The sequence below is a fragment of the Sebastes fasciatus genome, chromosome 16, assembly GCF_043250625.1.
Source record: "Sebastes fasciatus isolate fSebFas1 chromosome 16, fSebFas1.pri, whole genome shotgun sequence".
Taxonomy (NCBI): domain Eukaryota; kingdom Metazoa; phylum Chordata; class Actinopteri; order Perciformes; family Sebastidae; genus Sebastes; species Sebastes fasciatus.
The window spans coordinates 28,164,086-28,177,348 of NC_133810.1; the positions used below are offsets into that span (position 1 = coordinate 28,164,086).

Below are 13,263 nucleotides of genomic sequence, written 5' to 3' on the forward strand. Positions count from 1 at the left end.
GTTCAGACTGTTACGGTCAACCCGTTCGTTGCAGAAGTAAGACACGAGCCGTGGACTTTGTGACAGGTTTTTATTACACCTTACATGACATGAGATAATATTGCATGACCCGTGTACTCCTCTGTTTACCGCCAGCGTATATCATTTTTATCAGCAGCGCCCTGTTGCATTTGACCTAATAAATGAGTCAGCCACGATGAATTGGTCCAAAGTGGTTTATGTTTTTAAAAGAAGTGGTTCAACTGTTTGAACTGTGAATGTTAAATAGTGCCGTTACTTTGTCATTTTCTTAGTTTAAAATGTGTCTATAGTACAGTACCCGACCTCAGATTTATCAACTCTCATGCTTGCATCATCAGACGTGGCCAAAAGATGGCACCCTTAGCAAAGCAAAGTCCACAAATGGGGAAGGGGAGTGCGTGTGAAGTCCTGAGCCGTTTGAAGCTCTGGCGCAACAGAGGAAGTGTTGGCCGGATATTAAAGATGTACACAACAATAACGGATTATAAACGCCGTATTTCCACATCTCGTCACATTGGAAATCAGCAAAACTGTTCAACAAAATTTACAACAACAAACTTAATTAACAGGCTAAAAAAAAATGCCCATTTTAATATATCTGCATGGCAGACACATTTTCATAATCATGTAAATCATTTTTGTCTTATACTTCTGTTGGAAGTTTGTCGAAGATTTAAAGGTAATGACAAACAATAATTTGTGATTAAATCTTTTTTTTAAAATGCCTCTCTTGGTGGCTGAATATGAGAATTGTGCAAAGCACAGAGGTATCACATGTTTGTCTGTATAGGAGGTTTTTCAGGTAGAGGGATGTTGGAGCTGATGACAGCTAAGCCTGGATGTGCATCTCCTCCTCCCCTCTCATAATACGCCGTCTTTGACTTTTCATTTAGGGCGTTTGGTGTGATGGACAGCTTCAGTTTCTGCAGGAGAAATAATACCAATAATATTAACACATAGCATGACTTTAGCAACACATGCACGTGGGTACCTACAATGTCTTAGGTGGGAAAAGATGTGTGTCACCTGCATGAACGAGCCAGGTAGCACCCATAATGTGTGAAGAGCACCCAAAGGAATCCAGATGATGGAGCCCATGGCAATGAGCCAGCCGACCCCCTGAGCCCAGGGAGGGAAGACGTAGTCCTCATAGCGGGCTGGTTTAAACTGGATGATGGAGAAAATCAGTATAACCTGCAGCGAGAAGAAACATACAGTATAAGGTTTAGTTGTGACGCTTTGAGATGGATCTCAGTTTTGGTTTAAGGGGGAAAATCTTAATTATATTAATTGATTGACAGCCCTACTTTAAATCTAAATCATGTTGATGAAAAAATGACTTACAGTGATCAGCACAGGAGCAACTATTTGCCAACACAGTCTGAAGAAGATGTTTGGTCTTTTTCCAGTCATCTCCTCCAGGTTGTCTGAAAGTCGTTTCACTCCTGCGCATGGAAAGCTACTTCAGTTAACAGCCATGCATATTTACATTTATACATGTTTTTGCAATGAGAATGAAAGTATAGTCATATATAAAGTATAATCTTAAAAAGTGTTGTGATGTGTCTACTTTTGGAGTAAATTACATTGAAAAAGAGAACACAGCTGAACATGTTTACTCACCATAAAGCCAACAGATGGCTATGACCTCAAAGAATGCCAGAAACATGATGGACACTATGGCAGTGTAATGGTCCATGAGCTGGAACACATAGATGCCCACCTGAAAAGAGACACACTCTTTAGAACTGCACTAATGAATAGACTGATGATTTTACTATCTGGATATACTTTGGTTAGAGTTCATCCAGTCGTACCTGCATGACACAAGGTATTCCTAGAAGGCACGCTGCACCGCAAATAGCAAGAACAAACAGCTCCTTCCGTTTGAAGAACTGAATCAGCTGTTGATAGTACTCATCCATGAAACTGGTCACCATCACTTCAACCATTGCAAACTGGTAAAAAAAAAAGAAAAAAAGTCAAACTGTAGCTCTATAGGACTGCAGTAGGCAGAATGTTTTTGGCATCATTGGGGAAAAATTCCATAATAACCTTTTAGCATATTGTAGTTCAACTGTTCTGAGAGAAAACTACACTTCTCAGGCTTTAAAAAAATCTAGCGTTCTTATTGGCTGTTCATTCAACGGAGGCAGCTGTCAATCACTCGCGAACTCCTCAAATGTTTTCAGAAACATCTTGTAGTGTACTGTTTAGCTGTAGAATGAGAAAGTTTGCTCCGGCTGGTGGGCGGTGCTTGGTATTTCCTCAACAGAAAGCTGCCGGTTCACAAACTTTCTCATTTTACAGCTAAACAGTACACTACAAGATGTTAATGAAAATATTTTATGCAAGAAATAGGCATTACAGTAACAGAATATTGGTTCATATTTGATCAGCGCTGCCTAGTTTGACCGTTTGATCGGAGTTTGCGAGTGATTGACAGCTGCTCAGAGACGGCAAGGCTCCAGCTCGTCTCTGATTGGTTGTTTTCCTCCGGTCTGTGAAATCTTGCAGATGCCATTAGGAGCACCGGAGGACACAGAGGCACATGATTTTTGTCAGATTACCTGTCTTAGACACGACTGTCAGGACATAGTGACCGTTTTATAAAAAAAACTTTTTTTAATCATATTTGTTCCAATTCTACCCGCTGCTGCTTTAACTACCTCACTGTCCAGTCCGAGGCAAAGCAGCATGAAGAAGAACATCACGGCCCAGAGCTGAGCCACTGGCATGTTGGCAAAGGCTTGTGGGTAAACAACAAAAACCAGTCCTGGACCTGGACACACAAACACACAAGATGACAGGGTGGCATTGCTAAATCATGCCCATTCTAAGGAAGGGAAACTGACATGAAATTATGTAAATTGTGATGGAAAGAGCAATATATGGAGAATGTATCAACATCAAAATGTATCTTCATAACATTAGTGGGAAGTTCATAGCCAGACTTCATGCATTTGAAAGAAGCATACTGATGGTGTGTATAATGTAACACACCATTTGGTTTTTAAAAAGATATTTGTAGTTATTTATTAATGCATTTATTGTCAATTCCACATATTATTTGTAAGGTTTTATAATTAACAGTATTTTTTGTTGTATGTATGACAAGCTGAGTTGTTGCATTAATTTCAGTTGGCCTTTTTTAAATTCATCGTGGCTTTAATGAGCTGTTATGGCTCATATTTTATTGGACTGCAGCTGTGCTTTCACTTTCCCATAAAAAAATGACCTGCTAATGTACCACGAATCATTGCCTTGCAAGGACACTGATTTATAACCCTACAAATAAATGCAAATTTATTCTTTTCTTTCTTTATGATTAAAATCATTTATATGAGTAATTATCCAGTCACACTCACAGTACTATTGGAGAAAAGGCAACACTCTCTATAAACCCAAATGAAATCAAACCAATCCCCCTGGAGCTGATGATATTAGTTGAGTTTTGTTGTTGTTGTTTTCTTACCATCCACAGCCAGTTCGCTGACAGGGATGCCCTGCAGATGAGACATGTATCCAAAAGCAGAGAATATGACAAAACCTGCCAGGATGCTGGTGAGGGAGTTGATGATGGATATAGTCAGGGTGTCCCTGTGGGGAGAGAAGACACTTTTATATCACTTTCTCACTGCCCAGTAATCATTATCATCACTACTGATGGGAGCTTATTACTTCAGAACGTTGTTGTTGAAGGAGTTGTAGCTGGACATGGCCAAGAGGGAGCCGAAACCAATCCCAATGGAGTTGAAGATCTGAGCTGCAGCATTCACCCACACCTGCAACACAGAGTGATGAAAACCACTGATCACTGCCAGTACCAATCATCAATACCTAGTACGAATCTACCAGTCAGCTGCTCTCCTGTGTCAGACAGGACCAGTCTCTCTGTTTCTTCTCTCTCACCTCCACTGAGAGCAGCTTGTCCCATTCCGGCACGATGAAGAAAGTTATCCCATCTAATGCTCCAGGAAGCTGCGCATTATTGATCAGCAGAGCAATCAGGATAACGTACGGGAACAGAGCCGTGAAGTATACCACCTGCAAACAAGAGAGTTGTTATTCACTGTCACTCTGTCCTCGTCTCTAGTCTTCATTCCTCTCTCTCTTTTTCACTCACCTTGCCTGTTGATTTCACTCCTTTAAAGATGCAAAAGTAAATGAGGATCCAAGCCAGAAAGAGAATGAGGAGAAGCTCCCACCGGACCACTCCTGCTTCATCTACTCCACTAGTCTGCTCCAGCATCTTGTATCTTCAGAGAAGGCACACAAAAAGGAGAAAAAGTTAATAAGACGATTCTACATTCATCACGTTATCATGCCTCAAAACTTGGCTCCAATATTCTTTCCTGTTGGAATGAATTAGTCATTGCAATCAGATGGACAATGGGCAGCATTAACATGTGGTGAACCACAGAGGGGTTTTACTGTTTCTGATCTCTACTGGTTGCTGTGTCGTCATCATCTGACCACCACTTTTATCAATCAAGTAGGCGACTATCTTTGTCCCCTTGTGTACTATAATACGTCAGTTTATATTTGGTGCCCAGTAACCTCCCAATACTGTAAGAGGATGCAAATGGTTTTATGATGGTGGGGAAATCTGATTTCAGATATGCAACAAGGAAACGAAACAAAGAGCGGTTGGAAGTGTAAGTGCCATATATACGGTATAATAAACAGATGATGTCCATATATTCAGATAACAAGGCTGTATTTCTGACATCTCTATAGCCTTTTTATTCCACATCTCTGCTCATACAACACTGTATCTGTTATCATAAAATCACAACTGACATTTTATGAGATGTTTATCTCACGAGTGAAAACGTGTTGTCCTTTCTGCTTATCTTCAAACAAATAAGGCCGATGCTATTAGCAACCAGGTCTTCGCAGCCAACAATATTATTTGTACCCAGAACCAGGCACACATTAGATCCTGTATGTATATTTTTCCTAAACCTCACAAGAGTGACTATTCTGATCATAGGTTTCATCTCCTCCACGGTTATCTCCTCAACTGTAGTTGACAACTATAGAATTCTGGTTTTAATCATCTAACAACCCAAATCTTTTCGGATGGAGGTCCCTGAAGCCAAATCTTATCAATCAATTTCGGGGTCCTTGACACAAACAAGGTTGAGAACCACTGGCCTAAACTTAACCATGTAGTTTTGTTGACTAAACCTAACCAAACTGCGACTGAAAACTGAAAATAATAAGTTATCTAAGTGTAACATAGGCATCTGGACTCTAACCCTTGCCTCCTGGGTGAAAGTCCTTGACCCATTCATCCACTACAACCGACACGTGCTTTGTCGCTATTTACACCGATCAGCCATAACATTATGACCACTGACAGGTGAAGTGAATAACATTGATTATCTCGTTACAATGGCATATGGCAGTGGGGGGGATATATAAGACAGCAAGTGAACATTTTGAACTTTGAACTTTGTGTTGGAAGCAGAAAAAATGGGCAAGCGTAAGGATGTGAGCCACTTTGACAAGGGCCAAATTGTGATGGCTAGACGACTTGGTCAGAGTATCTCCAGAACTGGATGTTCCCGGTCTGTGTGGTCCAAGGAAGGAAAACCGGTGAACCGGCGACAGGGTCAGACCCTAGGCTCATCACCCTTTAACTAGTTATCTATTGTTAAATTAAGTTGCATATTCAACTTGGTCGGGTGTAAATAGCCGAATAGCTGCCGTGCAAGTAGACTCTCCGTACAAATAAACTATATAACTATGCACATCTCTTGACATGGTCATGCTCACGACATGATAAACCTCTTTAATATAGGTTGCCAAAGAGAGAAAGAACAATTTTGGGCATGAACCTAACAAATTGGTTCTCTTTACAAAGAGCAGTACAGCCTAACGGAGCCACTAGCGTGGGTGTAGACTCTCAGTCCAGACAAAAATCTGTTTCCTCTGGTTGGTGCGGCAGGTCAGAGGTTAAAGCTGATGCTTTAAAAGATTTTGCAAGTTCATATTGTTTCTTCCACAGTCCAAAGACTAAGAGTTCATATACTTTGTATCAAGTGTGAGCAGGAACGTGATGTGTTTGTTACCCTGTAACCGCCGATCAAACAAATCCCGAATTTGACAAATTAATAATTTCCCAAGCAGTCACTGTGAAACTGTGGCATTCACTATAATCCAGTAAAATCAGTTGCTTGGCTGACGCGTCCCATGACGCTTAAAGTGTTTTAACCAAAACTTACATTCCATTCCCACATTTATCCACCAACCTCAGTTAAACAAGTTAATGAGTAAACCAGAACGTGAGGATTCGCTCCACTGTCTAAACAGCACGATATCCACCATGGAAAATGTGGATGATCTCAAGCATGACGTCATTGCATATTGGAAAGCTAATCCCAATACTTCCTCAGTTTATCCACATGCAAAACCAAAGAACCAACATAAGTTTGAAGTATGTTTTGCATCAGACTGGTGATGAAGTTCAAGGCTAAAACTGACTCAACACTTCCTTAATATAACCTCTGTTATCTGTTTGCCAAACTCTTATCACCAACCTTCACGTCGACTTCTCCCCAGATGACTAATCAATTTCATGTTGTGTATTAAAATAATTAGTTCCCCTCTGATATAATCACCACAGGTAGAGCAGTGTAAGCATCCGGCCTGTTGGCAGACTACAGGGATTTTGTAATCTAATCATTATCTCGTCTGAGTTTTACAGTTCTGAGAACCAGCACTGGTTTCTCCCACAAAGTGAAACGTACTTGAAGAACTCCTGGCTGGCTGTGGAGGAGTAGCTGCTGTTGGTGGCATGGTTGGTGCAGTTAAGTGTGTTCCAGGTGTTGTTGCAGCTCTGCCATGGTAGCGGTGACTGGAAGGAGCTGAAGAGGTAATAGAGGGCCCAGGTGATGACCACGTTGTAGTAGATGCACATGATGAAGGAGATGGCCACTGATGCGATGCCCACTCCTGAGGACACACACAAATAATGTCAGTGTTTTTAGTTTGGACACCCAAAACAGAAGTATACTTCAAGTTTATTTTATGATGTAAACTTAAGTATAGTTCAAGTATAATCCCAAGTATACTTTATGTAATAAGTATACTAATATCAATGTACTAGTAGTATACTTGTAAGTCTTCAATACTTCTTGGTATACTTTTAAGTATACTTTAAATGTAAGAGTAGTAAACTTTGAGTACACAACTAGTTTACATCTAAGTTGTATTTTGGACTGAAACTATAATATGAACTACACTACAAGTGAACTTATACTGCTAGTTTACTAGTTATATACTTGTAGCCCACTTTTTAGTTTATGTAAGTAAACTTTAGAAAATACTCTCAGTTTAGTTTTTATTACTGCAAGTATACTTGTAAGTTTTCTTTAAGTTAACTTATAATACTCAGCCAAATATACTTTTCTGTATACTTTTCAGTCTAAGCCAAGTATACTCAGAGTTTTCTGTATACTTGCCAAGTACACTTATATTTTTCTGCATACTTGTCGGTATAAGCCAAGTATACTTGAGTACAATTTTGTTAACTTCATCTCTGATAAGTACATAAAAAGTAATCTGAAAGCATACTCTCTTATTTAAAGTTTTAAAAGAAGTATACTAATATCATACCGGAATAAACTTATTTTTTGTAGGGCACCTTTCAGTGACACATTCATGCCACCTTTTATGTACCTTTTAACAGCGGGCAGACGTTAGCCAGAGCATGGACAGGCCCTCTCCTGGTGTACTGACCCACAGTCAGCTCCATGTAGAGCAGAGGGACCCCCAACACCACCAGCATGAACAGGTACGGCACCAGAAAGGCACCTGACAGGAAGTGACGGCAAGTCAACGGTCACATACATTTTGCTGGCAGAGGAGGTTTCCACTGCCCCAGTTGTATGGCATCCTCTAATATTTAACTTTTGTGAATGTCATCCTGCCCTATCGTTTCAATCATTATATGTTGGGTCATGTGACGTATCCGTCCATAAAATGTCTTCTTTTTTATTGTAAACCAATGTTCCTTCCAACTGTACATGCAGTGTCTCAGAGTATAGAATAGGCGTGTAACACATATTCTTACATGAAATGCACACTAAGGTAAGATCAGAAAAATAAATTTTCAACATAATCATCATCACAACAGTGTATAAGTACAGAGGCTGGTCTGGTTTCATAATTCTGTTTGAGGATGTCATGTCTCACCTCCTCCACTCCTGTAGCAGAGATAAGGGAACCGCCAAACGTTGCCCAGGCCCACGGCACAGCCGATGCCGGCCAGGGTGAACTCTATCTGCCTGCTCCACGTCGGTCTGATGGGCTGTTGCTCCATGTCTTCTTTCTGCGTCACCGCTGTCTCTCGTCTGGGCCCAAGCTCCATGGAAAGGTTGGTTGGTATTTCACTGACTCCGGGGCTGATATAACCTTCCTTTTTTATTATGCTTAATGATTAGCTTAGCAGAAACACTGCAGCAGCTCAGAGGCTCGCAGACAGAGAAATGTTTGTGGTGCCATAAACTCATCAGATTTGAGTGTTTTTTTTGTAACAAGTGCACAAGGGTTAAAGATTTTCTATTTTATTTTGAGAAGCTAACATTATTATTTTTTACCTGTTTGGCCAACCAATGAGCAGAGCCCATTTTTCTTAACATTTAACAGATAAATCAATTTTTAACACAGTAAACTCTTCAAGCTGGATGGTTTTTTTAGGACTGTCAAAGTTATTGCAATAATAACACGTTAACGGAAATTTGTTTTCTTTAACGCATTAACGCAATTTGATGTTTTGGAGGTTTTTAGCAGGCTCAAGCTAAGGAACCCATCGGTACCAACCATGTCATACTAACTTGTCGCAAAGGAGGTTAAATAATGCACAAACTTTACACTAAATTTTGACGAGGAAAAACTGGCATGGCCATTTTCAAAGGGGTCTCTTGACCTTTGACCTCCATATGCGAATGTAAATGGGTTCTATGGGTACCCACAAGTCTCCCCTTTACAGACATTCCCACTTTATGATAATCACATACAGTTTGGGGTAAGTCATAGTCAAGTCAGCACACTGACACACTGGCAGCTGTTGTTGCCTGTTGGGCTGCAGTTTACCATGTTATGATTTCAGCATATTGTTTTATGCTAAATGCAGTACCTGTGAGGGCTTCTGGACAATATCTGTCATTGTTTTGTGTTAATTGATTTCCAATAATAAATATATACATACATTTGCATAAAGCAACATATTTGCCCACTCCCATGTTGACAAATCTCCCTTTAAGGTACATTTTGAACAAATAAAAAAAGTGCGATTAATCGAGATTAAATACTTTAATTGAATAGTTTTTATCATAAATTATTACTTTTCATACTCTAATATATATTATAACATTTCATGGATTCCTCAGGCTCTGCTTCTGTAACACCAATATCTTTACATCGATGAGAAACCTAATGCTCCAAGGTGAAGAAAAGAGATAGAGATATCTCGCATGTCTTTTATGACTAGTATGTTACACATGTACAATATGCCACGCGTGAAACAAGTGTTCTGAGTGGCACGTGCTGTAACACAGATTTCAGGTGGGGTCATCGCTGTCAAACAAACCACATGCCTATATAGCTATAACCTTCGTGATAAGCAGAGATATGGCTGGTGGCTCTTTGAATATGTAACCGAAAAAGCCACACAGCAGCTTTCTAAAGAGCTTTCATCTTTCAGCCTTCTGTGTTGGCACTTGTCTTTGCAATTAGGCTCATGTCCCAGTTGGGTATTTATTGATTTCCTGTATTGTCCCAGATCACTCATGAGACATCAATATATTCATCATGTTGACGTTTTAGAGAAAACATTTACACTGTATGGCAAATGGGGAAATAAACATTATTAAAGGGGACCTATTGTGTTTTTTCAATTTCTTTTAGTGTGTTATATATTTTTTGTGCATGTAAAAGGTCTGTAAAGTTACAAAATCCACTCCAGAGGGAGTTAATCTCCCCCACAGAAACACTGCTCCTGAACTGCCTGAAACACCTTGTTTGAAGTCCAACCTTTTCTTCCGTAACGTGGTGATGTCACCGAGTAACAGGAGCTCAAACGGAGCGTTTCAGACAAAGGGTGAGAAGAGGTGCTGCAGCACAGCCGGTATGAGAAAAGTAACGTGTTTTTTGAACATTAAAGCATGTAAACATGTTCTAGTAGAAACCCCAAATACAAGTATGCACCTGACAATAAGCATAATAGGTCCTCTTTAAGTGAACACTCAAAATAACAATCTCGCAATAATACAAACAACTCACAGCACGAGTGGTTGCAGGCAGTCATCTATCAAAAGGAAGTCAACTGATTGGATATTGGACACAGTATCAATACACACAGAGATCTGAGGGGTAAAGTGGGCCAAATTTACTGGGTCACATAAAGGCAGCTGGAAAGAAACCAATATGAAGCATCCCCGAGGGAGTTAACACAAAGAACCAAGAAAAAAAAAAGCAGAGGGGTGTAATAGTGGTGGACATCGCAGGTCGACAAACATGCCCTCAGTGTTTGTGCCACGGCCAAAGCCAACTCTGCTGAAAGGAGGAACGTGGTGGTGCAGCAAGAAATCTGGAGTATGGATGAGAGGCAGAGGATGAGAGTAAAGCCGTGGGGCTGAGACATCAGATAGAGAGGAAATGCTGTAATCCACTTCCTATTGGGAGGAGTACATGACAAGTTCATATCCCAACAATCAAACCTCAAACCTGATGTGTTGAAATTCTGGAGAATACCAGAGAGCTGCAGGCCTGGCCCATTCAGACATGTAGCCAAGTCTGAAAGTCAAGAGACTTCTCATCACTTTTAAGCCACATAGCCCCAGCGTCATCATAATACCAAAAGAAAACTCCCACTTAAAGGAGCACATTTTAACATCTGTACAATATGAAGAAAAGCAGAAGAAATGCTGGTCATTGAGGCACTTTGGTGGTTTGTGTCTGTGGGCCACCTGCTGGATAGAGCGGGCACATCAGATTATACGGCTTGGCACCTGGTAGGGGGGGTGGGGTTTGGATGACAGTCAGTGCTCTCCTTTAGTAATTGTCATACTTTAAGTGTACGGGTTAACTTGTTTTTGAAGAGATGATGTTGAATTAAGAAGTTTGGAAGCTGTCCATGGCTTAGTTGTGTTGCCTTCTGAGCAAGTGTCTTGATGGCATCTGCAAGATTTCCCAGACCTGCCGTCTCTGAGCAGCTGTCAATCACTCGCAAACTCCGATCAAACGGTCAAACTAGGCAGCGCTGATCAAATATGAATCAATGACAAAGTTTGTGAACCGGCCGCCATGTTGAGATCAGTTGAGGAAATACCAAGCACCGCCCACCAGCCAGAGCAAACTTTATCAATTTACATCTAAACAGTACACTACAAGATGGTTCTGAGAACATTTGAGGAGAGAAATAGGCATTACAGTAACAGAATATTGATTCATATTTGACCGTTTGATCGGAGTTCGCAACTGACTGACAGCTGACAGCCAATAGGAACTCTCTCTCTCAATGAAATTACCTGTGATTGGCCAAAGTCTCCCGTCACGGGCTAGATTCTTTAAAGCCTGAAAACAGAGCCGTGAGGAGGTGCAGAAGTCTAGTTTTCTCTCAGAACACTTGAATTACAAAATGCTGAAAGGTTATTATGGAACTTTTGCCAAATGATGCCAAAAATATTCTGCCTACTGCAGCTTTAATTTTTAATATGGTTGTTCTTGAGGACCCTCACCACCACCCTTATCCAGGCCTTACGTTAGCCCAAAGCTCCTGCCCTTATGAGAGATCAGTGCTCCCAACGGTTTGATGCGACTTCACCTCAGGAATGTTTGTGAACGCAGCTTTATGTTATTGTGACAACTTTGCAAGAAGCGGCTGCGGTGTGGGATATTTACATGCTGGTTATAGAGGGCCAATATGGGTTGTGGTCCAGGTCTATAGACCCAGTCCGTTCCTGCCCTGGAGTATGGAAAACATGACAACATCACAAGGCAATGACATCACAATGAAGCTTAAGGAACTAGAAAACAAGATATCATGGCATGGTGATGATATGGAATTATGAAACACTACGGAAGAAGACGAATCATGTGTCAGCTCAGATTTATCTCAGAGAGTTTGTGGTAGACTGTAGTGGGAAGAGATATTTGCCACAACAGACCACAAATGAGCCATCATCAAGCATCATCTGACTGGTGAAAGCCAATCCAGTACTTTGACTCTGCCAAGGTCAGGAGTCTAAATGTGGGCCAGGTTTGTGATTCCTGTGGAACTGACACCCGACCTCAGAGTTTATCAGTTAGTTATCATGCGTACAGAGCCAAGTGCTAACATGCAATTAGTGGCATTCTCTCAAGGAAAAGCAGTCATGCCGGTCTATGTGGATTATAGTGTTGACAAAGGGCTCGCTCCGTGGGAGGGCAGGATGTGCCACGCCTTGTTTTGCACTGCTACAGCCCATCAAATATTTTGGTAATGATAAGGTCAAAGATTGTGATTGTGCAGATCTACTACCGTGAATACATTCTGATATTGCTTTGAATGTCCACGCTTTTACTCAGCCCTTGGGATGAGTGGCTTACGACTGCATGGACTGTGCTTACTGGTCGTGAAAATACAAACAGAGAATCTAAGCTGCTTGAATAATTTAGAAATAGGAGAAATTATGAGAACACTGCATGAATTTTATTTGCATACCACTCTACAGCAACACACATCTTCTATCTGCATCACAGAGAAGCTGTCACAACAACCTATGACCATGTTAATGATACCAAAGGACATAAATACTATGTGATGAGGTTACTAAACACATGGCTGAGCACCACAAACACACTTCTCTGTGAGGAAAATTACAGAGATTCTTGTTTAGATTACTTTCATGAAAGGAAATGTAACCAACCACGCCTATTTTATTATTATGGCACCGTGTCTCTCCACGGTGGAGGAGGGGCAGAACAGAGAGGAGGGGTTTCTGATCAGCTGAGTCAAGCTGCAGAGAAACAAGAACAAAAACATGACAGTTTAACTGTCAAAATAAAATCCACATGATAACCTGTTCATCATTACCTTTTATGAAATTGTTGTTGTTTTTTTTGCTCTTCTTCTTTGAGGTATTTATTTGTTTTGTCTTATCTTTTATTTTATTTGTTTTCTGTGTTAGATATGTGAAATACGTTAATTAAAAATAATAATAATAAATATATAATTTTTTTTATTAAAAA

The 13,263-nt window shown here is 40.5% G+C and overlaps 1 protein-coding gene across 1 annotated transcript; it reads right to left on the bottom strand.

The window, feature by feature from the left end:
- Window positions 1-53: 53 nt before the first annotated feature.
- Window positions 54-8,426, bottom strand: LOC141753110 (sodium- and chloride-dependent GABA transporter ine). The gene is made up of 13 exons (XM_074611472.1): window positions 8,227-8,426; window positions 7,711-7,845; window positions 6,780-6,984; window positions 4,148-4,280; window positions 3,934-4,068; window positions 3,703-3,806; window positions 3,497-3,621; window positions 2,691-2,803; window positions 1,839-1,979; window positions 1,645-1,744; window positions 1,366-1,466; window positions 1,048-1,215; window positions 54-944 (listed from the first exon to the last, which is right to left on the bottom strand). The coding sequence occupies exons 1-13, from the start codon at window positions 8,399-8,401 to the stop codon at window positions 792-794; spliced, it is 1,788 nt and encodes a 595-aa protein (XP_074467573.1). The 5' UTR covers window positions 8,402-8,426; the 3' UTR covers window positions 54-791.
- Between the last annotated feature and the right edge of the window lie 4,837 nt (window positions 8,427-13,263).

What these genes read in the sequence shown, in the direction of transcription:
- LOC141753110 (XM_074611472.1), bottom strand. Translation starts at nt 8,401, where the DNA reads ATGGAGCTTGGGCCCAGACGAGAGACAGCGGTGACGCAGAAAGAAGAC. An exon ending in GAATACCTTGTGTCATGCAG is followed by an intron (nt 1,745 to 1,838) that starts GTACGACTGGAT and finishes GTCTCTTTTCAG; the next exon opens with GTGGGCATCTATGTGTTCCA. An exon ending in TACCTGGCTCGTTCATGCAG is followed by an intron (nt 945 to 1,047) that starts GTGACACACATC and finishes TTTCTCCTGCAG; the next exon opens with AAACTGAAGCTGTCCATCAC.